At 40.0% G+C, this 27250-nt stretch overlaps 3 protein-coding genes across 5 annotated transcripts; 1 reads left to right on the top strand and 2 right to left on the bottom strand.

Moving 5' to 3' along the window:
• Positions 1-747: 747 nt before the first annotated feature.
• Positions 748-6170, bottom strand: LOC123506080 (cilia- and flagella-associated protein 36-like). 3 transcript variants are annotated; one of them, XM_045257940.1, is made up of 7 exons: positions 6001-6170; positions 5293-5437; positions 3475-3671; positions 2206-2408; positions 1728-1965; positions 1123-1284; positions 748-879 (listed from the first exon to the last, which is right to left on the bottom strand). In XM_045257940.1, exons 2-7 carry the CDS (start codon positions 5402-5404, stop codon positions 784-786), a joined length of 1008 nt encoding a protein of 335 aa, XP_045113875.1. In that variant the 5' UTR covers positions 5405-5437; positions 6001-6170; the 3' UTR covers positions 748-783. The 3 variants fall into 3 exon arrangements, with proteins under 3 accessions (XP_045113875.1, XP_045113874.1, XP_045113876.1); XM_045257939.1 differs by having other exon boundaries at positions 5293-5440; positions 6001-6169; XM_045257941.1 differs by having other exon boundaries at positions 5293-5440; positions 6013-6164.
• Positions 6171-8878: 2708 nt separating this feature from the next.
• On the bottom strand, positions 8879-26923 carry LOC123506082 (ubiquitin-40S ribosomal protein S27a). Its single transcript, XM_045257944.1, has 5 exons — positions 26856-26923; positions 13451-13562; positions 13116-13202; positions 12412-12542; positions 8879-9036 (listed from the first exon to the last, which is right to left on the bottom strand). The coding sequence occupies exons 2-5, from the start codon at positions 13551-13553 to the stop codon at positions 8893-8895; spliced, it is 465 nt and encodes a 154-aa protein (XP_045113879.1). The 5' UTR covers positions 13554-13562; positions 26856-26923; the 3' UTR covers positions 8879-8892.
• Positions 22502-25698, top strand: LOC123506081. Its single transcript, XM_045257942.1, has 2 exons — positions 22502-24845; positions 24937-25698. Exons 1-2 carry the CDS (start codon positions 24387-24389, stop codon positions 25456-25458), a joined length of 981 nt encoding a protein of 326 aa, XP_045113877.1. The 5' UTR covers positions 22502-24386; the 3' UTR covers positions 25459-25698.
• Positions 26924-27250: the final 327 nt, after the last annotated feature.

The following is a 27250-nucleotide window of genomic DNA, read 5'->3' as shown; positions in this document are numbered from 1 at the left end:
CACAGTAACCTAATATGCATCAAGTCTGTTGCTTGTTAAAACTTGCACTTTGAAAAGCTGAGAACACACATTTACTTTTTGAGTGATATCATTGCTTGTGTAATTAAAGCTTAGCAGAGTATGGAAGGTAAAACACACACACACACACACACACACACACACACACACACACACACACACACACACACACACACACACACACACATGCACAATTGATAAATAAATAAATAAATAATAATTTTGTATGTCATCTCTATCATGACTATAATATATTCATGTTCCTCTATAATTGTCACTGAAAATGTGTGCAAACATATCAACAGTCTATGAACATTCTTAGAAATATAGTGAGAATGAAATATAAAAAGTATGAAAAGTGACATGACAAGTGAATGTGAGCAAAATGAAAATATTGATTTGATAATATCATTTCAATAAAATAGGCAAAATTCATTATTATAATATCTTGAGGGTAATATATGGATTCTATGGTCTATCTCTTTTTTTTTTTTTTTTTTTCTTCATTTTTTGCATTCCTCCATCTTTGTTCCTCACAGGACAATAGACATGTTTATGAAACTTTAGTTCACTAGAAATAAATAAATCTAGGTAAAATAAATCAACAAAAAATCATTAGTCATTACTACTTCTTCCTTCCTTCTTCCTTCATTCATACATTGACTGTCATCCTCCAATTTCTTCCTCCTCCTTCTCACTTACTTTCTTTTTGTATAATCAGAATCTCTCTCTCTCTCTCTCTCTCTCTCTCTCTCTCTCTCTCTCTTACATCTCTTTGATGACCTCAGCCTTGAGTCGTTCAGCCAGGGCTCGCCGCACCGCTAGGGTCTTGGCATCAAGTTGTGAGCCGCCTTCCAGAGCCTGTGGAAGTCAGGTCATGACACAAAATACCAGGCTTTCTCTCACTGCATGAATGAAAATATTGGCAAGATACAAAAAAACATAACCTATTACCTACAAGTTGTCTTTTACAAGGTATACAGACATAAATAGGCGAGCAATAATATTAAATTTGTTAAGAGAATATAATGGTGGATGCAATCTACTACAATCTTTCTTTGCGTTTTGTATGCTATACCCACCCAGTAGATACACCATACCCACCTTTCTTGCCGCCGTGGCAGACTGTGGCCTCTTGTTATCCTTCTCCTCAAAGTCTTGCAGTTGTTTCTCTCTCTCTTTTTGTTTCATCTGCAACAACTTGTCCCTCTGACTCTTGAGGTACTCCTGCCGCCTCTTCAGATCTTCAGGGTCAATGTTTCCACCCTGCGGAGATCAAACTAGGTCAGGAGAGAGAGAGAGAGAGAGAGAGAGAGAGAGAGATGCGGGGGAGGAAAGAGCCTGACAGATCTTTTTTCTTTTTTTCTTAGATAAAATTGATTGATTGATTGACTGAAAAAAAGATGAAGACAACACAACATTGCGGTCATTCGGCAACTTAGGAGGAGCGCTTAATCCACGGGGCCGAAGCTCACCGAACACCGAACCGTCCACTCCAGTGACAGATGAGTCATCAAAGAAGTATTACTATCTTAATTGATAATAGAAAACAATTAATATTAGTAAGCTTTTAACCACCTTTTTATATCCGATGTAGTTACGTCCAACTTAATTGTTTAGAATTGACATATAATTGAAGAAAAATCCTTTGCTTCACACACATTTGTCAAACTTTGTTCAGCCTTGGACAGACACACTAAGTCACTAACCTTGCTGGATATAGGAGGCAACACAGGCATCTTTGAGAATTCCTCCGTTTTGGGCTCTGGTTCCTCCTCCTCTTCTGCTTCCTCCTCTTGTTGCTCTTCTTCCTCTCGCTTGGGGCGCCTCAGAGCTCTGTCCAGCCTGCTCCTCTCGTCCTGGGTGGATCTCGCAATGGCTTCCTCAAGGTCACGCATTTCCCTGTCCATCGCTTCAGTCAATGCCTCGTGCTCCTCCAGCGAGATTCTGTGTGTGTGTGTGTGTGTGTGTGAGGAAGGGAATATCTATAGTATATATAATGACAATAAAAGTAACAATAATAGACATAATAACAGACAAATAGATAACAATGATAATGATGATGATGATGATAACAATAATAATAATAATAATAATAATAATAATAATAATAATAATAATAATAATAATAATAATAATAATAATGATAATAATAATAATAATGATAATAATAACAATACCACCTACCTATACACCACCTCCATTATCTCCCTCTCTCTCTTCTCTGATTCATCCTCTTCGTCTTCCTCCTTCTTGTAACTCTCCGGCATAATTCCATACTTGCGCTGCAGCATTTCCAGAGCTTGCAGTTGCAGCTCAATGTTCTTCTGGATCATCATGTTGCGGAAGGTGTCGTAGTCATCCGCTGCCCACACTTGCTCTAACAGGCTCTGAAATACGTATAATAGCACTGACCATAAGATCATAAGAAATTTAGGGAAGCTGCAGCTCATCAGGTCTACCCGTGGCAGTCCCTGTGTTAACAAAACTACCTAGTTCCATCTATCATCCTCATCCATAAATCTGCTTAATCTTCTTTCAAAGCTTCTTATTGACGCAGCAATAACAACATGATTACTGAGTCCGTTCCATTCATTAACCACTCTGTTAAAGAACCAGTCTATTTACATTCCCTTCCTATACCTAAATTTCTCTAGTTTGAACCCGTTCCTTATTTCTGGTTCTATCCTGGCTACTAATCTCAAGAACTTTGCTCATGTCGCATTTGTTATAACCTCTATACAACTTAAATATTTCTATCAGATCCCTCTTAATCTGTCTCTTTAATCAAGCAATGCAAATTTAGTATCTTTAATCTCGCTTCGTAGTGAATACCTCATCCCCTGTATCCTTTTAGACATTCTCCTTTGCACTTTCTCTAATAAATCTATATCCTTCCTATAAAGTGGTGACCAGAATTGTTCAGCATAATCTAGGTGCAGTCTGACCAGCGCCAAATATAATATTAATATCACATCGAGATTTCAGTTTCTAACACTCCCAAAAATAAATCCTAGTACCCTATTTGCCTTACTATAACTTCTACATCTTTTACATATTCTGAACTTACCAGGGAATTATTGTTTAATGTGTACCTACTGTGTGGATTTCCTCTACCTACGCTTACTACTTTGCATTTGTTAATGTTGAACTGCATTTACCATCTGTCCGTCCATTCATTCATCCTATCTAGATCATACTGGACGGTGATGGCATCCGAATCTAGCCTGACTGATGTACCTATCTTTACGTCATCCACAAATTTACTAATATCACTACTAATACCACAATCCAAATCATTGATATATATTAGAAATAACAATGGTCCTAAAAGAGCTAGAGTACATTTACTTCCCGCTCAAGTGTTCCAGCCAAAACACTTGTTCTCTATTCCCTCACTCTCACTCTGCATATTATCACACACACACACGCACACACACACACACACACACTTACTCTTTGGAAGGGAGTAGTAATGGCCGCCATGCCACAAGCTTTCTCCAGTTGCTCCGGCGTCACCTGCAGGTCATCCATGAAAGACTGCAACAAGAAATCTACCAATGTCTTATACTCTTGATGGATTCCTTTGTGATCCTCATCTTCCTCTTCTTCCTCCTCCTCTTCTTCTTTGTCTTCTGGTTTTGGTTCGAATGCTGAAATGGTAGCAGTAGAATAAGTAATAGTTGTTGTAGTATCAGTTATCTGGTAATTATTCCTCCCGAGTTATCAATGGATCAGTATTCCCGATACTTGTGGTTTCAAAATTGCAACAATCGATATTTTTTTTTTTAGTATGAAAATGTTGAACTTTTAATGTTCAATATCAAATGTAGTTATTTTACTTAAAACGGTGCTCACACACACACACACACACACACACACACACACACACACACACACACACACACACACACACACACAGGTGAAAGGATGAATGAATGGATATAGTTGGATGTGTGAGTGGTGTCTGGTTTCTTGTGTGGATGCGTAGCTATGTCGGTGGATAGGTGAGTGGAATGTGTCACTAATTCCAAACTACGTAGGTAATTGTTATTCTGTGACGTTCATTAGTCATTAGTCACTTTTTTCTCCTTGTATACATCACGAACACTTAAGTTGGTATTGACAAAGTAGTAGTAGTAGTAGTAGTAAAAGTAGTAGTAGTAGTAGTATATAATAGTAGCAGCAGCAGTAGTAGGAGTAGTGACTGTCTTCCTATTTATCGTTTTGTTATCCATCTTTTTATATTCTACCTTCCTGTATCATTCAGTCAGTCTATCTTACGGTTATGGTTGACGAAAAAAAAGGAAAAAAAACGGCTTAAAATGAGTTAAAGAAGGATTTTAGTTACCTTCGTCATACATATTTTCTACTTATTTATATATTTGCCCTCCTCTCCCTCTTTTCATGTTACTTTTTATTTATTTTTTTTGCATTTCTTTTTTCAAATCACAACGTAATTTAATCAATTCCTTCGATGATGGGAAAACAAAGTAACACCCAAGGAAACTATACACAGCATTTCAAAACAAATGACATCTACATGAATGATAATTAAGTTCAGTTCAATGGAATGTAATGGACCTTAAGACGCCAAGACTCTCTGAATGGCGAAACACTGGACTTATGAAACTATGTGAGCTATGCAGACAGAAAGAAAGAGCGAGAAAACAATTAAGGATATCTGCTTTTCTCATGTTTATATATCAATCTGTTCATTACCTCAACTATCACAAAAAAAAATAAATAAACGAATGAAAGAATAAAATCAAATATAAAAAAATTTATCCAGACGAAAAGAGTGACACGTAGCAAAGCAAGTATCCTGACTCCCGACACTAGCATTGATTGAGTCTAGGGCTTTGAATAATTGAGGCGTTTGGGTCAATAACAGGTGGCGGTGAGTGCGGCGGGCGTGGCACGAGTGGAATGTTGAAGCGTAAACAGCAAAGGGAAGGAGTCAGCGGGAAAGGAGCGGGGGCAAGAACTTGGTAGAAGGAAATGAAAAAGTTGAACCCCCTGACGGATAAATACCCTCATTAAGAAAATAAAATAAATAAATAAATGAATAAATAAAATGGAATATCTCAATATAAACGTAACAAACTTGAGAGAGAGAGAGAGAGAGAGAGAGAGAGAGAGAGAGAGAGAGAGAGAGAGAGAGAGAGAGAGAGAGATAAAGGTATTTTCAATGTATTACAATTATTGTGATAACTTTTGTAAATAAAAGCAAAATATAAGAAAGTGACAATTTTTTTTCTGAACTCAACTTACTGACGGACTTGTTCTCTATAAAGGTGAGGATGGGGACACACCACACGGGTCCCCGGAGCAAATTGACGATCCCATCCAGTACCCAACCCACCTCCTCATCCTCCGCTGACATCGCGCTCCGGGCGGTGTGCTGCCTCGCCCAACGCTGCTGGAAAACATAATTGCAGAACCAGGTGAGGGGAGGGTGCGAAACTATAAAATAAGAAATAAAGGTCAGGGGGACAAAGTTATTGGATTCTGCTGCCGGTTGACTTCCTGGTTGGTCTTCGCACGCTATTTATTTACTTGTTTGTTTATTTTTATCGTGGGAAAACTGAAGAACAGGGAAAAGATGGAACACTCAGGCTGGTGGGAACGGATGGGTGATGAGAGACACAGACAGACAGAGAGACAGACATACAGACAGGCAGACAGACAGATAGACACTTAGACAGACATAGACAGTCAGATAGACAGAGATTGATGGTGATAGATAGGTAACACTATTGGCTTTCTTTCTTTCTTTCTTCCTCTTCTTTAAATGTTGAAGTTAATAAGCGTAATGAATAAGTAAATAATGAAACTAATGAGCTATAACAACCAACTATTTCATAATCTACATGGTCGTTTAGCATTATATATTGATTGGATGCGTAGTCTTTACATGAGTCTTACAGGAAATGTCAGTTCTATGTGTTAATTAATACATTGATTATATTCAACACTTACATACAGTATTACCAGATGAGAGAAGAAAATGAGGTAAGATCTTCGTGCACTCGCCTATATCCCAAAATAATGGACGCGTTTTCTCTTCCTTGTCTTTTCTGTCGCTCACTCCTGCTCTTCCTCTCCGTACGTCTCTTCCTATCCCCAGCCCGCGTCACACTGGTGGAATTTTTACGTGGTCAGGTATGTCACATGTAAGTCAAATCAATATCTTCCAGCAATGCAGAATCTCACACTTGAGAAAAAACAGTCAACATAAAGAAAATAGTAATTATCCAAGAAATACGTCTACTCTAACTGATGATTTAAAACTGAAGAAAAGGGAATATCAATATATCTTGTAAAACTTTTCTTCCTTAGGCTTGGCTCAGTTTCCATGGCAACGATTTGTTTTCTTGACGTCACATTACAGTGGCCAAATTCATTATTTCCTTTGGAATTTTTACGGAGAATCAATTGTTGCATTTGGATGGTCTTCCGTTAGACACAGCTGTGCATTGTTATTGGCTGAGGAGTGAGGAGGACAGTTGTACAACAGAAACTGTAGTAGAAGTACACGAAACAAAAGTAGTAGCGATAATTGAAGGAAATGTAGCTGTCGTAGTTCTAACTGTAGCAGTATGAGTAACTGCACTACTACTACTGCTACTACTAATAGTAGTGATAAACTTCACTCTTACATGAGTTCAGGTTGATGGAAATACAGAAGCAGGCAAGGAGTTCGGAGTTTACCAAGCAAAGGCTTCAAAGGGATGTATGATTGAGAATATTTGTTAACTCCTGTGTTAGAGAGGTGGACAGAATAGTGTGGTGTGAGAGAAGGAAGAGTCTTGTGAGGCGAGGCCGCAGGAGAAGGAGAGGTACGTAGTTAGCAAGATTAAAAGACCACAGTTGGCATGAGAATAGCGGTAGAAAATAGCAATAGATGCAACATTCCGCCCATGTAAAAGATTCATAACAGTCAGTCAGAGGAGAGTTGATAAAACTAAAAGCTTTTGATTACAACCCTATTTAGGAAAACAGAATGAGTGGAACCCTCTGACAGGCCTACAATGTGAAGAAAACTCCATGCGTGGGCGGATAAGATCCGTATTATATAGTTAGTAGTAGTTAAAAAAAAAAAAAAAAAAAAAAGCCGAGTAAAGACGATCCAGAACGCCTAACTTCATATAAGCTGTTTGAGCTACAGAAGATGTACGAGTATGAAGTTTCTAGTTTGAATTACAGGTAAAGGGCAGACCAAGGATATTCAGTACAGAAGAGGGGGATAAACAAGTGTCATTGATGAAGAGGGGATCCTTGTCTAGAAGGTTGTGTGCAGTTGACAAGTGGAGGAATTGAGTCTTTCAGGCATTGAACAATTTCTCTGCCCCAATCAGAAATTTTGGAGTTCAGAAGTCAGGCGTTCTGTGGCATGACTTGAGATGAAATCCGAGAAAGGATAGAGGCCATAGGATGGCAGTTTGGGGATCAAAACTTTGTGCCAGACTCTAGCAAAGGTTTCACCAAAATCTCTAAGTGACCAAGACTCAATAAGGACAGATCACCAGAGTGGCCTTGGCAGGGGTCATACTGGTGATCAGATAAAAGATTGTAAAGTGATAATGTTTAAGAATCTTCCTTTTAATGTAATAAAGCAAAGCTACTGGTAATAGTAGTAATAACCATTCAAGGACAATTGTAGCAATAGCAAAGTAAGGGTAGCTATAATAAAGCCACTACCTATTACTAATTCTCTTAGTATCCAATTAAGAATAATACAGTAGTAATAGTAACATCAAAGCAGAGAGAGAGAGAGAGAGAGAGAGAGAGAGAGAAAATTCTTAACATTCTCCATCTAGTTTGATGGAAAAGAACATTGTACATGTACCTGTGTATGTATTCTTATTATCAACATCGTCAACACTATTACTATTGATTACAATGAGCTATGCAGATTCTTAGCAAATAGAAGAACCATTCACAAGTTGACAAACCAAGGACAAAGGGACTGTAATGCTAGGTAATTTATCCTTGTATATTGTAGGGATAACATTTACAGAATCACATTACCTGGGGAGACATATTGAGGTTGAAAACGCTTAAACCTACATGTAGAGGTGAGGGGGCCTGATGCTTTGAATTTTCAAGGTGCAAAATACCTTTATGTAATTTTCCAGTTAGGTAGCATTTCAATTTTTCTTCATAATGGACTGCCACTGAATGATTCTCCTTTATTAGTATATCTATTCTTACTCATTACTCTCCAACCATGACTATTCACTTTCACTGTCAAGGGATGCTATGCTGACCTGTACTGAGAAATGTAGTGTGGGATTTTGGTGGAATAAATAGCTGTCTTGAGGGTGATTGATAGTGGTAGGGAGTTCTCCAGAAAAGCAGGCACCACCCAGAGATCAAACCAGAGGCCTTTCACTTGCCAGGCAATACCTACACATTACACAACATGACTCCTAATGACAACCTCCCCCCAAAGGCTCCCTGCTCACCTAGGCAGACCTATCCAGAGAAGGTAAATTGCTTACTAGATCCTACCCATTGCACCAAGTTAAGAGTTAGTGGTTCACCAGCAGGCACTGCCCAGGGATGACACCCAGGATCTACCACTTGTCAAGCAAGTGTGCTACCCATTACACCAGTCACCTACTGGTGACAACCCATTCCTATTCTCAATGAGAGAGCTGATCAACCTTTACATGGAATATGCTTTTCAGTACAACTTGGTGATGTTTCTACTTCAGTATGAAACCAATGGTTCTGTATGTATAACCATGCTAACATGCACTCACACATTCCTTTTACCTGAATACATCCACTCTTTTCTTTTCACAGCAGTTCAACATTTCATAGGTATCAAAGTAGTGAACAAAACAAATAGTCACATTTAGTCCTTTATTCAGGCTTGTTGAAGACATAAGTCAGATGGCAGCGGCCGCAGTATTGGCGGTCAAACATGTTAGCCATGAAGACACCAGCTCCACACTCGTCAGAGGGGCACTCACGTCGCTGGCGGGTGATCTTGCCGTTGTCATCAACCTAAAACAAAAACAAAACATAGTATCACATGGTAAAAGCTAGACTTCATGATTTATCTGACTACATACAAAGTGAAATAACAGTGGTAGGTAGGGTAATATTTCATATTGCTGACAATACACAGGGCTTCAGGTTATTAATTTGTTTAATTTAATGATTGGCAATGGCAAAATGTCAATTGACAATTTATCACAAGTTCCATTTCAAGGACAATGTGGGTGTTGTGGACTTTGGGTGGTATTGCCTAGCAGAATGTAATTGACATGACATGAGCTGTAATGTGTCATTTTTAACTCCATCTGAAAGCAAATGTGAAATGTTTTTTGACAAATGTTACAAGAATCAGATAGCTTGTAAGTCATTCAGATGAAGAATATATACCAGAAAATAACAGCAGGGTTACCAGTAAGAAGGAAAATGAGTAATGACAGCCAAACATCAACATCACCACTCCAAGCATCCCAAATACAGCAGAATCTCAAATCTCGATCATAATTGGGACCAAAAAATATTGATACATGTTTGAAATATGAAGATGCAAAGTTAACTTCTTAGGGGAAAAATGCAATTGAGACCAAAGCCTGGCCAACTAGCCTATATCAAATACATTACCTTTCCAGTTTACACAATATACATTACAGTTTATATGAGGCCCCACCCACGAAAGGGGGATAACCCACACAACCCTACTTTCGAGAAAAAAGCGCTCAAAGTTTTTCACTTCTTACGGTAATGAAAACGATCACAATGTATAACAATTATATATGAAATGAAAGGTCTGGCCTAGCTTTTTCTCGCTATATGATATTTATTACATAATAATTTTCAAGCTCACACCAGTACATTTAGTACCCCGAATACCTAATAAAATATTATTCCTTTTATTGTATTACTGATTGTAAGCATTCTATGGTTGACTCTCATCCTTTATACTGGCTTGAGACAGTTAAGGTCATCATTAGGAACTCTTTTTTTTTGTGGTCTCCTATTCCCCAGTACTCGTCGAAGATTCTTTTGATGTTTTCTTCCCCAACAGCTTCAAAGCACTTCTTGAGGCAGGTACAGGGACTTCCAACTCTCACAGCAGGAACTACCTTCTTGGACTTGATAGCGACGTATTCCTGGCCAGAGTCAGCCGTCTCTTAGCTACATTCTTGGCCCACATAGATATGGCGCCTTTCTTTTTTATCTGGGCCTCAGCAGTCCACTTGTCGCCGTCAGAAGGCTGCTGTGACACTTCTGTATAAGATGAATCTGTGAATTCATCGCTGTAGGAGGACATTTCGATCTATTTACTGCAGAAATGTGCAAAAAAACAGGATGAGGTGCGTGCTGAGTGAAAGCTTCAGCTAGTCTGTTTACATGAACATGGCGTAGGAGACAGTGGGCAGGAGAGCGGCGAGCGTGATTGGCTGGCTGTGGGGGTGTGATTAAATCCTCCACGCTGATTGGTTCAGCACCTCCACCCACATGTGAGGCTTGTCACCCTTTCGCGCAGGTTTCCGATACTTACTCAGGCCAAATTTCTTCACCAACTTCCCCGACTTTGAACACTAATTTCGCCATCAGGAAGGTCGAATATTGCGGTCGACACTTCCACAACAATTTTACACCCATTATCGATGAGTTCCCGGCCATAACTCAAAACTGGCAACTTTGTGGGTTATCCCCCTTTCGCAGGTGGGGCCTCATATACGAGTTATAAAACTTTATCTTAATTCTCTGTACTGTATTGTTCTGATTTTTCCCCTTACAATAATTATATTTCTCACTTCAGGGTTTTTCAGACCTTGTGATTTTGTCTCCCATTCTTGCTCTTGCCCACCCCCTCAGCCCTTCCATTGGTTGCAGGAAATACAGGGTCTTTCATGAGTTGTGGTACTTACTCAGGGATATGATAGTTTGGGTGATGCTGAGTAAAAAATACTCTATACACATATAGTGGTTTTTGCTTTTCTATCAAAAATGGTAAATGAAAATTAAGTGTGGTGAGTGGCCGGGTATGTGTTGCGGTGACCGCTCTCTCAGGCGGGACACAACCCGTGCGGCAATATCTCTGTCTCTAGAGAAACATTAATTGAAAGTATACACTTTGGGGTTTGAAATCTTTAGAAAGGCTGCATCTAAATTGTTTCAATAATTTCATTAGCATTTAGAATACAGTACAATCATGGCAAATAATTGTGGACCATGTCAGCACTTTATTCACTGAACACCCTCCCAAAAGACTACATGGCAACTCAACGCAAACGTCAGTGTCATCTTACAGTATGTAGCGTAGAGGAATAAACTTCGCTCACAGGCACGACTCTATATGTGTATAGAGTATTTTTTACTCAGCATCACCCAAACTATCATATCCCTGAGTAAGTACCACAACTTGTGAAACACCCTGTATACTGAATGGTGTCAAGGTAGCCAAGTAAACAATCATGAGCACACACAGGGTTTGAACAGGTGACATGTGCCTGGTGTATAGTGTGCATTCCATGTGATGTTAACCCTTTCATCCTCCCCTACCCCACTTTATTCACTTGGGACAGTTGATCATAGACAATGTAGATATTATTCATAGAAGAAATTAAGTAGGCAAGAAGAGAGGGCACAGAGCCCTGTGAAAGGTTTGTTTATCCAGTGACATCATAACCCTGTTATAATGTAATACAGAATACTCTGTAACCTTCCGGAAGTTTCCACAGCACACTTTGGAATGCAAGCTGCCGTTAGGTGAGAGCAAAAGAAAAAGCTATCACCATACTCTGAGTTTGTTATAATGTAAGCAGATGAAAAACAACAATGATCAAGATACGTACATGAATCATAGGTTCTTAGTGGTGCAATTAAGATAAGATTGATCAAGATTTACTGTATAGTGAAGATGTGCTTTGTAAAGCATTAAGAAGGCCACACTTGCAGTGAATGAATAGTGTGAAGGAAGTACCAAATGGGAAGAATATGACTGCAGTAAGCAAAATACCATGTTAGACATAAATTAAAAGCAAGTGGGTGTAGGCACACCATCCTGTCTGGATGCAGGGCACTACATCTGTCTTGTAAGGATTGGAAAAGTGGAACATGGGAAAACCATTCTAATGCCCATGAGACTAACTCTTTCCACCAGGCCATGAAGTGCTCTTCACATTCAAGTGTGAACTATTAGTTTCTCATAAGCATTTTTTTTCCCATTCAAACTGGTTTTTAATCACTTGTGATCTTGTAGTGCACAAAATTCTGGTAAATGTTACCAGTGATGATAACACAATTCCATTACAGTATGTGATAAATAACTAAACTGATGATTGAATCAATAGGAGGCTTTTATAAGGCTGTGCATCAACAAAACCCATAATAACATATAATTAGTATCAACTATACCTTGTAATACTTCAGCATAGCAAGCTTGACTTTCTTATGCTTGTGCTTGATCTTCTTAGGGGTGGTGTAGTTCTTCTTCTTGCGCTTCTTGGCACCACCACGGAGGCGCAGCACAAGGTGAAGGGTTGATTCTAGAAAATAAAAGCAATATTACTTCTACTGGCAAGAGGACAGTGTCTAATGATCCTGTGTATATTTACATGTCTGTGGTCAAATACAAACAAAGGTATATTTTATACTTTGCACAATTAACATGCTCAAAGAAGGGGAGCCTGCCTTGATATGCTTTAGAACATCTTTGAATCTTATCTCAACTGCTGCTATATAAAACACAATTCCAAATAATTAAACTTGTGGTTTCCCTTCCTCTTGAGACTTGGCCAGTCCATATCAGGGAGATGACAATTTGGAGGGAAAAAAGTTGTGAACACATCTGTAATATTTGTTTTGGAAAGAAACGGAAAGGAACTGGTCCTCTAGTAGAATAGTTGATGAATGGAACAGACACAGTAACCATATTATTAGAGCTGAGTCAACAGGGAGCTTTAAAAAGATTAGATAAATTTATGAATGAGGATGATAGGAGGAATTAGGTAACTATAATCATACAGGGATTGCCACAGGTAGATCTGGCAGCCACACGCAGCTTCCCTCATTTTCTTATGATCTTACATTCTATATGAAAGGAGACACAAAAGCCTCACCCTTCTGGATGTTGTAGTCAGAGAGAGTGCGTCCATCTTCGAGCTGCTTGCCCGCAAAGATGAGTCGCTGCTGGTCAGGAGGAATACCTGAGTGGGAATAAATAAGTTAGGTAGTGAAAAGCACCAGCAAAAACAATAAATCACAAACATCATAACACATCTCTACATGACCGTCAGTGGTCTCACTACAAAAAGAGGAAATGCAAATCTACTTCAAAGTTCTTACTATTACAAAAATTACATCTCATTTTCTTTAGCATTTGTTGCTTTCTTTGCGAGGGTAACCATGGCAAGAAACCACTATCATCTTTGAGTAAAGTCTGAATACAACATACCTTCCTTGTCTTGGATCTTGGCCTTCACATTCTCGATAGTATCAGAAGGCTCAACCTCGAGGGTGATGGTCTTCCCAGTGAGTGTTTTCACAAAGATCTGCATGTTTGCGGTCTGTTGAGACAAAGCAAAAAGTTAAAAAAAAAAAAAAAAAAAAAAGCTTAATCTCAAAAATTCTGTAACAACTCATGATGGTTTCACAATCTTCAACCAGACCAACTGTAGTAGACCATTTGTTAAACCTAATCATTAGACTGGCTAATACTTTCTCTTAATCACTAAGTGACAGGCATTCAGTGCGGGAAGCTTTTTTCATTATGAGGGTTATAAAAGAAAATCACTCATTCTTATATTTCCTTCACCAGCCCATGGTATTCCATGTTTAGCACAGTATTACAGTTCCTGTGAACCTTCCTTAAAAGCTGAATAACAATACATCTTCAGCCAATTTGTAATGATGTTTTCCATGCCCTCTCTGGCCTAAACCCTCAAAAGGCTTATGGACCTGATGGGGGTCCCTCCTATTGTTCTCAAAAACTGTGCTTCCATGCTTGCACCTTGCCTGGCCAAACTCTTTCAATGATGCCTATGCCTTTTAACCTTTCCTTCCTGCTGGAAGTTTGCCTACATTCAGCCTGTTCCTAAATAGGGTGACCGTTCTAATCCCTCAAACTACCGTCCTATAGCATTAATTTCTTGCTTATCTAAAGTTTTTTAATCTATCCTCAATAGGAAGATTCTTAAACATCTGTTACTTCACAATTTTCTATCTAATCGCCAGTATGGCTTCCATCAAGGTCACTCTACTGGTGCTCTTCTGGCGTTCCTTACTGAGTCTTGGTCATCTTTTAGAGATTTTGGTGAAACTTTTGCTGTAACGTAAGACAAAGCAAAAGATTCTGATAGAATCTGGCACAAAGCTTTGATTTCAAAACTGCTCTCCTATGGTTTCTATCCTTCTCTCTGCAACTTTATCTCCAGTTTTCTTTCTGACCGTTCTAATGCAGTCGTGGTAGACAGCCAGTGTTCTAAATCCAGGGGTGTGGACTCGGATTTTCAAAAGTCCCACTCTGACTCCGACTCCAGTAATAGACGGGTCAATTTATGAGAAACAGTCACCCAACCCACAACAAATTGCAACAAAAGGTTTCTCAGTGGTTTTCAATCCCACAGGATATACTGATCAACAGAAAGAAAGTCTACCAAAATCTGACATCCAGAAATGGGTTAAAACCGAGTCATTTTCAAGATGGCCGCCGCCGAGCATCGAAATCACGAAAGGAGCTATAACTTCTTCAATTATTGACATAGAAACACCATTGTTGGTTCCAGTCATTGGTTTTAAGGGGTCAGCTATCCACTGGTGTCAACGAAATTCAGATTTGATCAGTATTGAACCTGAAATCTGAAATTTTAGGCCTGAAATCAATGAAATGTCTGTATACAATCAAACCTATGTTAGGCAATCACCCATCATTTGTCAAATTCTAACGAAGGAGTTTTGAGTCTTATCTTGCCAGTAATTAGATGTAATGTACTTCATGTCACGTGACCGTCCCGCACTCTGATTGAGTATCCCTTCCTTCGAATGCTCTTTCCTTGATTTTTTTTTTTTTTATCTTTCAGGTTGAAATCATGAATGCTCCTGAGATTTACGAAGATAGGTGTCCAGTTTGTAAGGAGGGGCTTGAAGATGGAAGTGATGTTGTGCAAATTCGTCAGAAGGGCGCTGATGGCATCAACGCAGCCAGCGTTCAGAGAGATGACGATGTTCATGTGGCGGCTGGATGCAAGGTACACACAGATTGTCGTAAACGGTACATAAATCAACATGATATCCTGAATCAGAAGAAGAAACAAGAACCATCCAAACCGTCCATGAAGCGAAGTTCACGTGTGTTGACCGGGCCCTTCAACAGTAAATCAGACTGCTTGTTCTGTGGAACAACGGTCCGCCTTGGAAGTTTTGACTACAGTCATGTGAAGACCGACGACTTTACCAAAACCATTCTGGAGTGCTGTGAGAATCGGACCGATGATTGGTCATTCACAGTGAAAGGGCGGATTGAGTGTTATGGTAGAGATCTTCATGCAGCTGACTGCATATATCATCATCAGTGTAGTGTCCATTTCCGCACTGGGCGTGATGTACCAGTGCACTTTCGTAGTGGACCAGATTCAACAATTAGGAAATCTGGACGTCCGAGAGACAGTGATCAAGAACAGGCATTCTCCAGAATGTGTTCTTATTTCGAAATGAATGATGAGGAACAGATGACTATTTCGTACCTTCGGGGCAAAATGGAAGAGTTCCTTACGGAAGAAAATTCTCTTCCATACACAAGCTACTATCTGAAAAAGAAAATGGTGGAAAGATATGGAAACTCCGTCTATATTGCTGAAGGAGACGGCCTCAATGACATAGTTACATTCAGGGAGAAAACATCACACATACTCCAGTCATTTTACAAAGATGCACAGCGAGAAGTAGACGAAGAGTCACAAAAGAAAGCCATAATTGAGACGGCAGCAAGGCTGATCAAGAGTGATATCAAAACAGGTGTGCCATCTGTTACTGATCACTACCCAAAATCAGAAGAACTTGAACTTGACTCTGCACTAGCTTTTCTTCCAGATGCACTTCGAAATATGCTGAATTGTCTGTTTGTTGGAAAAAACACGCAACATAAAGTGGCTAGTATTGGACAAGCTATTGTACAAGCAGTCAGACCTCGGGCTATCATTGCACCACTCCAGATTGGTCTCGCTGTGCAGGTTCATCACATATATCGGTCAAAATTCCTTGTGGAAACACTGTGCAATATGGGGTACAGCTCGTCATATGCTGAAGTACTGCGGTTTGAAAAGAATGCTGCAAGCTGTGTCACTCCCGATTTGCTACTTGAAGAAACAGGTGTTTCTGACATACCGGTATCAGTATTGTTTGCCGGTGACAATGTAGATCACAACATCATCACCCTTGACGGTAAAGGTACCTTTCATGGAATGGGCATGATTGCTGCATTGACTCCTAGTAGAAAATCAAGTCATCAAGTGACAAGAAAAAAAGAACATAGAACTGAACATTGTACAGATGTCAAAAATTGATATCAAAGAATATGGCTTTGCCAAAAATGTTCTTCGCAATATCAAGTTTCTAGACCTCCCAGATTTCCGAGTTTGTGACATGACAGTTGACATCCTCTGGGAGCTATCCTTCCACTTCAAGCAGAAGGTACCAGGCTGGCAGGGGATGATGCACATCCTTCATGCAGGAGAGACACATCCTGGCACATCCTCCATTCTGTATTTGCCAATGATTGATATGTACTCAGGGGACAAGTCCTGCATTCTGTCCACTTTGGACTTCCTGTCCAACATAGCCACCAGACACAATGCCCCACCTGTGATCACGTTTGATCAACCGCTGTACTGGAAAGCTGCCGAGATAATCAGTGCTGCACCAGAGAACAGCCATTTGAAGGGGATCGTGCTTAGGCTGGGTACATTCCACACGTTCATGAATCTGCTTGGAGCAATAGGCACGTTGATGGCAGGTACAGGACTCAAAAACATTCTGGAACTGGTGTATGGTGAAAATGCTGTAGTTCATATGATGTCCGGAAAATCTGTTCAGAGGGCATTCCGTGGCCATCTGCTAGTGAGCAAGTGTCTACATGGAATGATTGTGGCATCTGTAGCAAACGAAAAGCCTGAGTTCATGCTTCAAGTAGAAGAGATTGAGAAACTGTATTCGTCCTTGCTAACGGGTGACATCTCTCTTGACAGTCTTGAAGAATCAGCTTCAGTTGTAAAGATCACTGATGAACTTGAAAAGAAGAAATCGGAACTTGTTGCAAACTCTAAAACGAGTAAGCTTTGGCTGGGTTATCAGAAGATGCTCCATACTGCTCAGGCAATGATCAAGGCAGATCGCACTGGGTCTTGGAAGGCTCACTTACAAGCTGTTGCTGATGCCTTGCCAATATTTGCAGCAGCTGGACATTACAACTACCTGAAGTCCGCTTATCTCTACGTACAAGAAATGAATGAACTGGAGAACAAACACCCAGAAGTATATGAAAAGTTTCAAAATGGTTTTCATGTGATCCGGCGAACAAACCAATTTTGGGCAGGCCTTAGCTGTGATCTAGTCATCGAACAAACGCTCATGAGATCACTAAAAGGCACCGGGGGCTTGACTCATGGCAGCAAGATGACAGAGGAACAGCGAGCATTGTGGACAATGTCTGCCCCCATAACATCTGAGGTCAACGTCGCCATGCAGGACTTCAATGATGTCACATACGCAACAAGCGAACAGCACATAGAAGCAACTGGTGCCAGAATTGAAAGAGACGCATCCGACCTTTCAAAGTTAAGCACAAAGTTGACTGCATTTTCTCCATTCTCCTCTGACCCTACATTAAGAAACATCATAAATGGTATCGTGGCAAACGAAGACGTCAACGTGCATGAGTATGAAGCTATTGGGAACAAAATTATCAAGAGAATGATTGGACAACCTGTGTTTTCCTTTTCCATCAAAAGGACAGAGAAAGCAAAGACCCTGGGAAGTTCTACAGCTCTCCAGGTTGCTCCTCACAGAACCATCGACCCCAGTGTGCTGTTCCAGCGGTTCCTTGTAGCATCCCAGACAGGAGATTTGTCACTTGAGGACGTGATGAGTTTTGAGCTCAGTCCATACCCGCCATCCCTCTTTGAGGACAACAAGATTTTGAGGAAGGCTGACAAGCCTCAGCTCGCTCAAGCCATCAACGACCACTGTACCAAGACACGGGCAAGTGAAGGAGCACCTGACACCTCAACTTCAGCCCACCTCAAGACTGAAAGGTACGTGCTTGATGGTGGATCCTTTCTGCACAAGCTCAAGTGGAGGAAGGGAGATACATATGGCAAAATAGCCAAAGCATATGCAGACTTCACAACAAAACACTATGGAACAGCAACTGTTGTGTTTGATGGGTATGGTGCAGGTCCCTCGATAAAGGATAACACTCAACAGAGACGAAGACATGCCAACAGCTATCCAACTGTAAACCTAACCGGAGATACTAAATTTGATGGAAAGGGAGATGAATTCTTATCTGTCAGTAGTAACAAACAACAGCTGATCACCTTAATAGGTGATGAACTGAGAAAGTGGGCTGTACAGTTATTCAAGCAGAGCGGGACGCTGATGTGGACATTGCCAAGACAGCCGTAAACAGCACAATCCTATATTCCACCACACTAATCGGAGAGGACACAGATTTGTTGGTGCTATTGCTCCATTACTGTATACCAGATGGAAAGCCGCTATATTTTAGATCAGACAACCAATCAAGAAGCAGTATGAAAGTATATGACATCAATCGGATGAAACATCTTCTTGGAAATAAGTTATGCACCCAGCTCTTATTCCTGCACGCCTTCACAGGATGTGACTCAACTTCTCGTGTGTACGGCATTGGAAAGAAATCAGTGTTTCAGAAACTCGTGAAAGATGATCAAGTCCTCCAGTTGTGTGCAGATACATTCACTTCAAGGGCGTGAGCCCAACTAAAATAAAGAAACTTGGCAGCCAAGCGATGGCTGTTATATTTGGTGGGGAAAGCACAAGTTCTCTGGCAGACATGCGTTACAAGATATTCAGCAAGAAGGTCGCTGCTGCTAAGTCTTTCATTACACCTGAACGTCTTCCCCCAACGGAATCTGCCACCAAGTTTCATTGTCTGCGAGTGTATTACCAGGTCATGGTTTGGATGGGGATGGAGGGTAACCTCGATCCTCTGGACTGGGGCTGGGGACTTGTGGACAATCGATTTGTACCTATCATGACTGACATGAATGCTGCACCAAACACTCTTCTGAAGGTGATACACTGCAATTGCACCACAGCTTGTGGCACACCTCGTTGCAGCTGCAGAAAAAATGGGCTTCCGTGTACGCCTGCATGTGGATCATGCCAGGTTTCGTGTTGTGACAATCCACTAAATCAAGTCTTTCAGGAACTAGAAGACAGTGATGAGGAATAAATATGTAACCTGAACTGTCATTATGCAATGCTCACAAGAAAATGTTTCATTGGCACCAGCTGTTCAGTCATTTTGGTTAAAATGGAAATTCTATTGATTTTTCTTCCTGAGTTTTTGTTCCCTTTTTAGCAGGTAAAATATTGGTTACATATGAATGTCATTTACACCAATGGCTTGCTGGTCCCTTAAAACCATGGAATATAACCGTTTCTATGACAATTTTTGAAGACGTTATAGCTGTTTTCGTGATTTCAAAGCTCGGTGGCGGCCATCTTTGAAATGACTCAGTTTTAACCCATTTCCGGGCGTCAGATTTTGGTAGACTTTTTTTCTGTTGATCAGTATATACGAGTATAAGAGTGGTGTTCCTCAGGGTTCCGTCCTATCACCCACTCTCTTTCTATTATTCATTAATGATCTTAACCAAACTTCTTGTCCTATCTTCTACTACGCTGATGATACCACCCTACATCTTTCCACATCCTTTCAGACAACCAACCCTTCAGAAAGTCAAAAGTTCATGCAGGAACACCATAGAATGCCTGACTTCTGATCTCTCTAAGATTTCTGATTGGGGTAGAGAAAACTTAGTAGTAATTTTATTCCTCCATCTATTAACTCAATACAACCTTCCAGACAATTATCCCTCTTCTTCAATGACACTCAACTGTCTCTCTCTTCCACAATGAATATCCTCGGTCTGTCCTTTACTCATAATCTTAACTGGAAACTTCATATCTCGTCTCTTGGTAAAAACAGCTTCTATGAATGAAGGAAGGCGTTCTGCAGCAGTTTTTCTCGCCCCTCCAACTGCTAACTCCATACAAGGGCATTATCTATCCTTGTATGGCGTATTTTCCACATGTTGGGAGAGTTCCACTCATACAGCTTTATTAGACAGGGTAGAACCAAAAGCTTTTCATCTCATCAACTCCCCTCCTCTGACTGACTGTCTTCAGCCTCTTTCTCACCAACAAAATGTTGCATCCCTTTCTATATTTTGTTGCTATTTTCATGCTAAATGCTCTATTGATCTTGCTAACTGCATGCCTCCTCCTCCTGCAGCCTTGCTGCACAAGGCTTTCTTCTTCCTCTCATCCCTATTCTGTCCAACCCTCTAATGCAAGTTAACCAATATTCTCAATCATTCATGCCTTTCACTGATAAACTTGAACTGCTTCTGCTTCTGTATTTCCATCTTCCTACAACTTGACTTCTTTTAAGAGGGAGGTTTCAAGACATTTGTCTGTCTTTTGGCTAATTCTTTACCAATCTTTAAGGGAACTTGCAGTTCAAGTGTGAGGATGGTGGCCGGTGTTTTTATTGTGCTGGATACAGCTAACACACAAGCAGATTCTCATCTACTATCTTTTGAGACAATTTAGTTTCACCCAACCAGCATAATTATTTTCTGATGTGCATTAACACGTTCTGTGCGTCTGGCAGCACGCCCGACTCTCTCCCATTGCTGCAACAAAGGCTCTCCGTTCTCTCCAGTTGGTGCGAGCCACCGATGTGAAATGAGGTATGTACACTCCATGGTGTCTACAGATTCAGATACGAGCATAAAATTGTTTGTACACGGGTGGTCATACCGCATTGTAAAACAAAATATAATGTTCCACTGCGGCATGACCCACTGGTGGGCATACAACTCGTGTGACCACATCGCAATAGTACCTAATATTTTTGTTTTTGTTACAATATGACCCATGGGTGGGCATTATGTATTATGTACTTTTTTGTCAATGCATTCTCTTTTTACATTTTCAGAAAAAAGAAATATGGATAAACGGACGTTCAACGGGAATTCACCATCGACTTCGAGGCATGGCATTGGCAACAATGATGATGATAAAGATGATGCAAGTTTGGATGATACGTCTGATTCATCTTACAGGACAGAGGAATCTGAATCAGATGATGATAACTCTGATTATGATGAAGTCTCAGTTAACACTGATGATGATGATGATGAAACTGCCAATGCACCTGATGTATCTGCATCCTCTGTTAGTAATTGGAAGAGTGTTACTTCATGTCAGAGAGCTTTTTCATTCACAGGAAAGGAAGAATTGTGTATAACTCCACAGTCCTTAGACAATTGTATCTTGCCAATTGATGTTTATTCATTATTTATTACTGATGAAATCATAGATGAAATAGTCAAAGAAACTAACAGGTATGCTTCTCAGAAACTTTCATCCCGTAGGCTAACAAGAAAATCAAGGCTTCGGGATTGGGTTCCTACTGATAGATTAGAAATTAAAAAAATGATAGGAATTTTTCTTTACATGGGAATAGTCCCTTATCCAGAAATGCATCATTACTGGTCCAAAAGCAAAATGTATGAAAGGGAACTAGTCTCTGACACAATGAGTCGGGACCGATTTCAACTTCTTTTGAGTCTCATGCATTTTTCTGACAATATTGCCTATGCAGACCAACACAAAATATATAAAGTGAAGCCACTCTATGACATGATTGTTGAAAGATTTCAAAATGTGTACAAGACAGGGGCAAAGGTAGTAGTTGATGAGACAATGGTACCTTTCAGAGGAAGAATTTATTTTAGGCAATATATTCAAGGTAAAAGCCACAAATATGGATTGAAAATATTCAAACTTTGCAATGCAGATGGGTACACATGGAACCTTGAAGTTTACTGTGGCAAATCTGACAAATACCAAAATTTAGGTGTTACAGACTCCTTGTGTGTCAGACTGATGTTGCCGCTGCTTGACAAGGGTATGACTTTGTATTGTGACAATTATTACACATCAGTCACACTTGCAGAGCACTTGTTATCAAGGAATACATATCTCTGTGGTACAGTTCGGAAGACACGCAAGGGACTGCCATGTGAGGTAACAAAAGCAAAGATAAAGAAAGGGGATATGGTCTCGCTGCAAAATGATAAAGAAGTCAAAGTCTTTCACTGGAAAGATAAGAGAAGTGTTCTCACATTGTCCACTGTACCAGAACATGATGATACTTTGATACCAACTGGAGAGCGTGGAAGAAATGGAGTTGTTGCAGTAAAACCTAAGAGTGTTGTTGAATACAATGAAATAAAAAAAGGGGTAGATGTGTCAGACCAGATGTCAAGTTATTACACAGCCTTACGCAAAACAAAAAAATGGTACAGAAAGATTGCTGTAGAACTCATAGCTGGAACTTCAGTGGTGAATGCTTGGACACTCTATAATAAGTACTTTTCTAGAAAGCCTGTATCATTACTTAGCTTTCAAGAGTCTCTAATATTGTCACTGCTGACTGGCTCTTCTCAGGAAAATATAAGACCTGGAAAAAACGAGCATCTGTTGGAAGGATCCAAATAGAGCAGCAGCATTACCTGGTAGAAGCTGAAGGGCCAAAACGTGCCTCAAGGAAAAGATGTGTAAGCTGCTATGAGATAATAACAATAAATGAAGGTAGCAAGGTGGCTGCAAAGAAAGCAAAAAAAGTGTCCACTTTCTGTCAGTTGTGTGAGGGAAATCCTTATATGTGTTTGTCATGTTTTGCTACCAAGCATGCTTGAAATGAAAGTCGCATTCTATGGGTGTTATGTATTTACTTACATTTGCTGTAAGTAACTCATATGAGCAAGGAAAAGTCTTACCACATTTTTTTCACATTTAGTTTGTATTATTTCTATGATATATATGTATTTCTATTTGGTTTACATCTCATATTATGCAGGATAAGTGGGAATATTGATTTTGATTACTATGAAGTTTGGACAACTTCTTTTGTAACTTGGATTTTCAATAAAATCATGAAATTTGTCAAGCTGTTTACTAAGATACCTTATAAATGTCTCTGTTCTAGTAACATGAGTAAAATACAAATTTCATTCATAATCTCAAAAATAAAAAAAAATTTAAATCATGTAATGACCCACCGATGGGTCATACCGCATGAATGGATAGTAAACAATGACCCACCAGTGGGTCGTACCGCACTGAACGTGTTAAATTAATTATGGCATTGTCCCCAAGAAACCGTCCCGTGCGCTCGCCTCAATTCCCGGTTCCCACTTCGCAGCTTCTCCACCCAGCTGATTTCCAGCGCGATGTTTCGTACCCACGTCGATTCGTACACAAGGAAAACGATGTTTCGTACACAAGGAAAACGATGTTTCGTATACAAGAAAACCGACGATTCGTACACTCAGAATATAATTGGTATGTTCAGGCGGTAGACCACTCCTAGTGTTTACTACATGTAATTTCTAGTGTTTACTACATGTAATTTCTTATTAAGTAATTGTGTAGATGAAATGGTAGTTTACTTGAATGATGAATGGTTGTATGACCCTTTCAATTATATAGTTATAGAGTTGTTGGCTTCAATAATATACTGGTGGTTAGGCGCACGCATAATGCGCGTGTGACCGAACTGACCTCGACTGAGCTCGACAGACAGACATACACTGACTGACAGACAGACATAGCTGATCTTTCCATACCATAGCTATACCTATAGTTAGAGGTTAGTTTTCAGTTGGTTATAAAAACATTATTTTAATGTTGCAGGAGCTTAAGTTGGAACAACGTTTTTTGCAATGTCGGATGTGTAAAATGGTTTATCATAATAGTTTTTATATTCAACATTTAATGTCATTGTTTTACGTATCTCTAGGTGTCCAGCTACCGTCATCCAGAAGAGTGAAAACTTCATCCCAGGTCAATATGAACATAACCATCCTTGCAATCCATCAGCACTATTAAAGACACGGGTTAGAGTAGAAGTTCTACAAAAATGTGCCAGTAATGCTGAACAGTCAGTTCCTGCAATAGCTGAACAAGCTTTCCAGGCATTTCGAACACCACATACTCATCAGCTCTGGAACTTGGATAATGATGTAAGAGCTGGTCAGCGCAAACGACAGCGATTAATGCCTCCAGAACCTGTAAGTTTAGATTCTGAGCTTGATTTAGATTACATAGGCCGTGACTTCATGAAGTCCGATATTAAATCAGCTGACAGTCGTCACATCCTCTTCGCCACAGATGAGCAGTTGCATCTGCTTTCAAACATTCGTACTTGGTATGTGGATGGCACATTTGACGTAGTGCGCAAACCTTTCCATCAGCTTTTTACAGTTCATGGTTTTCTTAGATCAGATAATTGTATCAAGCAGGTGCCTCTGGCCTTTGTCCTAATGAGTCACCGTCGCAAGGATGATTACATAAAGGTCTTCAAGGCCATCCTAGATTCTTTGCCAAATGAAGCAAACCTGGAAGAAGTTGTTTGTGACTTTGAGGCAGCAATCTGGCAGGCTGTGAAGGAGTGCATGCCTGATGTACATCTGCATGGATGTCACTTCCACTGGTGTCAGGCAGTGTATAGAAAGGTACATATTGTAACTGTTGTTATGTAATTGACTGTTTATTGTATTCATTATGTTTATCTTTTTTTAATTCACACTTTGTTTTATTTTTCAGCTTAACAGCCTGGGCCTGTCAACAGCGTACAGGGAGCGTGGCCCTCTGTATCATCTTGTTAAGAGAGTGCTAGCACTACCATATCTTCCTAGAAGACACATACGTGGGTCATTTGACGAACTGAAGCAGCAAGCAGAACAATCGTCAGAGATAATACAACTCTTTGACTATATTGAGACTACCTGGTTCCAGTCATCCATATGGGATGTCGTCAACTGGTGCAACTTCAAAAAATTGGTGAGAACCAATAACGATGCTGAAGGATGGCACCGACGATTGAACACCAGGGCTGGAGGGAGCAATGTACCACTATACAAGCTCCTGAAAGATGTGCTGAGAAAAGAAGGACAGTTCGTGACGACGCAGCACCAACTTGTGGCGGAACACATTCTTAGTAGCCGTTCCAGGCAGTCCTCCAAGAATAAACAAGCAAAATTGCACGAGCTGTGGCTGAAATACGAAAGTCGAGAACTTACAACGAGTGCTTTCCTCTCAGAGTGTGTACCTTTGGTACCTTTATAAGTTCTTTTAAAGTTTTAAGATATATGACAAATAAATATCATGAAGTCTTTTTATTAATCAATTCATTTATATTTTTAGGAAATAAATATTATGAAGTCTTTTTATTCATCAATTCCTTTTAAAAACCACTTAATAATGAGTTAGCTGTTTTTAATGAGGAAAAGGATCACCAGCGTAGCAACAAACATCTTTATTTTCATTTTGTGTGTGTGTACGAAACGCACCCTGTTATAGGTACGAAACGTCGCTCTGCATGTATAAATAACAGCGTTTCTCAACCTTTTTACCCTTGTGTAACCCTTAAAATACATGACATGTCTCAAAGAACCCCTGCGCACAAACAAAATTATATACCAAAAATTATATTTCTCATTCTATGTGACAAATCAGCTAGGTGGAGGAGCTGTGAATGGGGAGCCGGGAATTGAGGCGAACGCGCGGGATGGTTTCTTGGGGACAGTGCCTCAAATACTACATTGGGTTTGATTACTAGCCCTTGCAGAGGTATTGGGGCACGGGGGCAAAGCAGAGCACCACAGCTACGTTATCATGTTAGGTTAAGTTAATAACCCTTGGGGAGGATCCAGATGTAATGTTGGGGGATAAACCTTTGCAATGGATCCCAATCCAAGAGTGGCTAATTGCTGGCAATGCTGCACAACAAAAACAAAGCAGCACTTACCACTGCCACTGACAAAGTATTTTCAAATATTTTTGATGTGATTTTGATTTTTGATGTGATTTTGATTTCTGAGGTCTTTGCCGCAAGACATTATTCAATCTAATGTTCCCCCACCCAAAAACACTAATTTTCCACAGGTCGCTCAAGATAGTTAGGAATAAGAGCTCTCATCCCCCCAAAAAAATGTCTTACCAGATTTAATGGTTGAGTTGAAGTCCAAATATACCAGATTCACTCAAAACAGGTCAAGAACTATCAGAGAAAATAACTCCATCCAGAAATGAGCTGTTGGTGTAGCTGTATAAATTTACCGGGACTACAGTATTAGAACAGCTATGCCAGAGTGAATTAAGCAAAGCAGAAGTAAACAAGGAAATATAAATGGTGAGTTAGCCTACACGAGTGAGGTAAAGTATCACTAGTTAACTCAATTATACGCCAAGTCAATGCAGTACACGGCAAGGGGTGGGAATATGACATGCGATTGTGCGTCCGCGGCGAGGCCATGTGTGGCTAGGGAGTGCAGGGCCAGAGGCGGCACATCAACACATGGCCGCCACAACACACGCCTCGCCAGGCACTCCTGTACCTCACCTATGCCTCCCTCAACACTGTACTGCACCTGTGGCGTTCCCTGCTGCTTCAGAATTATACTAAGAAACACATAAAGGGCTGGGCAACCACTAAATTTAGCAAAAACATAACAGCTACTCACGTCCACAAGCACCTCTACTCATGGACCGCCTGGAAGGATCGGCCGGGGCGATGGTTCTCTTTACTTCCCTAAACAAAGAAATTGATATTCATGATTTGGTTACATAGAAATTATAAGAATATTACTTTATTTATTTTTCATACACAAATATCTTCAAAATATTGCTATTTACTAATATCTTACCAATAAGAAAACAAAAATTTTGCAGAGATCGCGAGGTCACCATAATTTAATTATCTTTTCCGTAGTTCCTTCTTCAAAGAAATACATGTATGGTAATTGGTTAAATAAAAATTCTCTATATATTGTATTTTTAATATAAATAAATTTCATATGAAAATTATTATCATATCAGTCATGGAAACGTAAATCTTTCAGAGGCCGCGAGGACAATT

The sequence above is a fragment of the Portunus trituberculatus genome, chromosome 19, assembly GCF_017591435.1.
Source record: "Portunus trituberculatus isolate SZX2019 chromosome 19, ASM1759143v1, whole genome shotgun sequence".
Classification (NCBI taxonomy): domain Eukaryota; kingdom Metazoa; phylum Arthropoda; class Malacostraca; order Decapoda; family Portunidae; genus Portunus; species Portunus trituberculatus.
Note: the sequence above shows the minus strand (reverse complement) of the source record. Positions and strands in the feature narration are given on the sequence as shown.

Bases quoted from the DNA above. Each gene is read 5' to 3' on its own strand.
- LOC123506081 (XM_045257942.1), top strand. From the start codon at position 24,387: ATGCCTCCAGAACCTGTAAGTTTAGATTCTGAGCTTGATTTAGATTAC. The intron at 24,846-24,936 runs GTACATATTGTA...TTTATTTTTCAG, and splicing joins GTCAGGCAGTGTATAGAAAG to CTTAACAGCCTGGGCCTGTC.
- LOC123506080 (XM_045257940.1), bottom strand. From the start codon at position 5,404: ATGTCAGCGGAGGATGAGGAGGTGGGTTGGGTACTGGATGGGATCGTC. The intron at 3,672-5,292 runs GTAAGTTGAGTT...CTACCATTTCAG, and splicing joins TATAGAGAACAAGTCCGTCA to CATTCGAACCAAAACCAGAA. The intron at 2,409-3,474 runs GTAAGTGTGTGT...TACGTATTTCAG, and splicing joins TTACTACTCCCTTCCAAAGA to AGCCTGTTAGAGCAAGTGTG.
- LOC123506082 (XM_045257944.1), bottom strand. From the start codon at position 13,553: ATGCAGATCTTTGTGAAAACACTCACTGGGAAGACCATCACCCTCGAG. The intron at 13,203-13,450 runs GTATGTTGTATT...ATTCCCACTCAG, and splicing joins CAAGATCCAAGACAAGGAAG to GTATTCCTCCTGACCAGCAG. The intron at 9,037-12,411 runs GTATAGTTGATA...TTTTTGTTTTAG, and splicing joins CTATGCTGAAGTATTACAAG to GTTGATGACAACGGCAAGAT.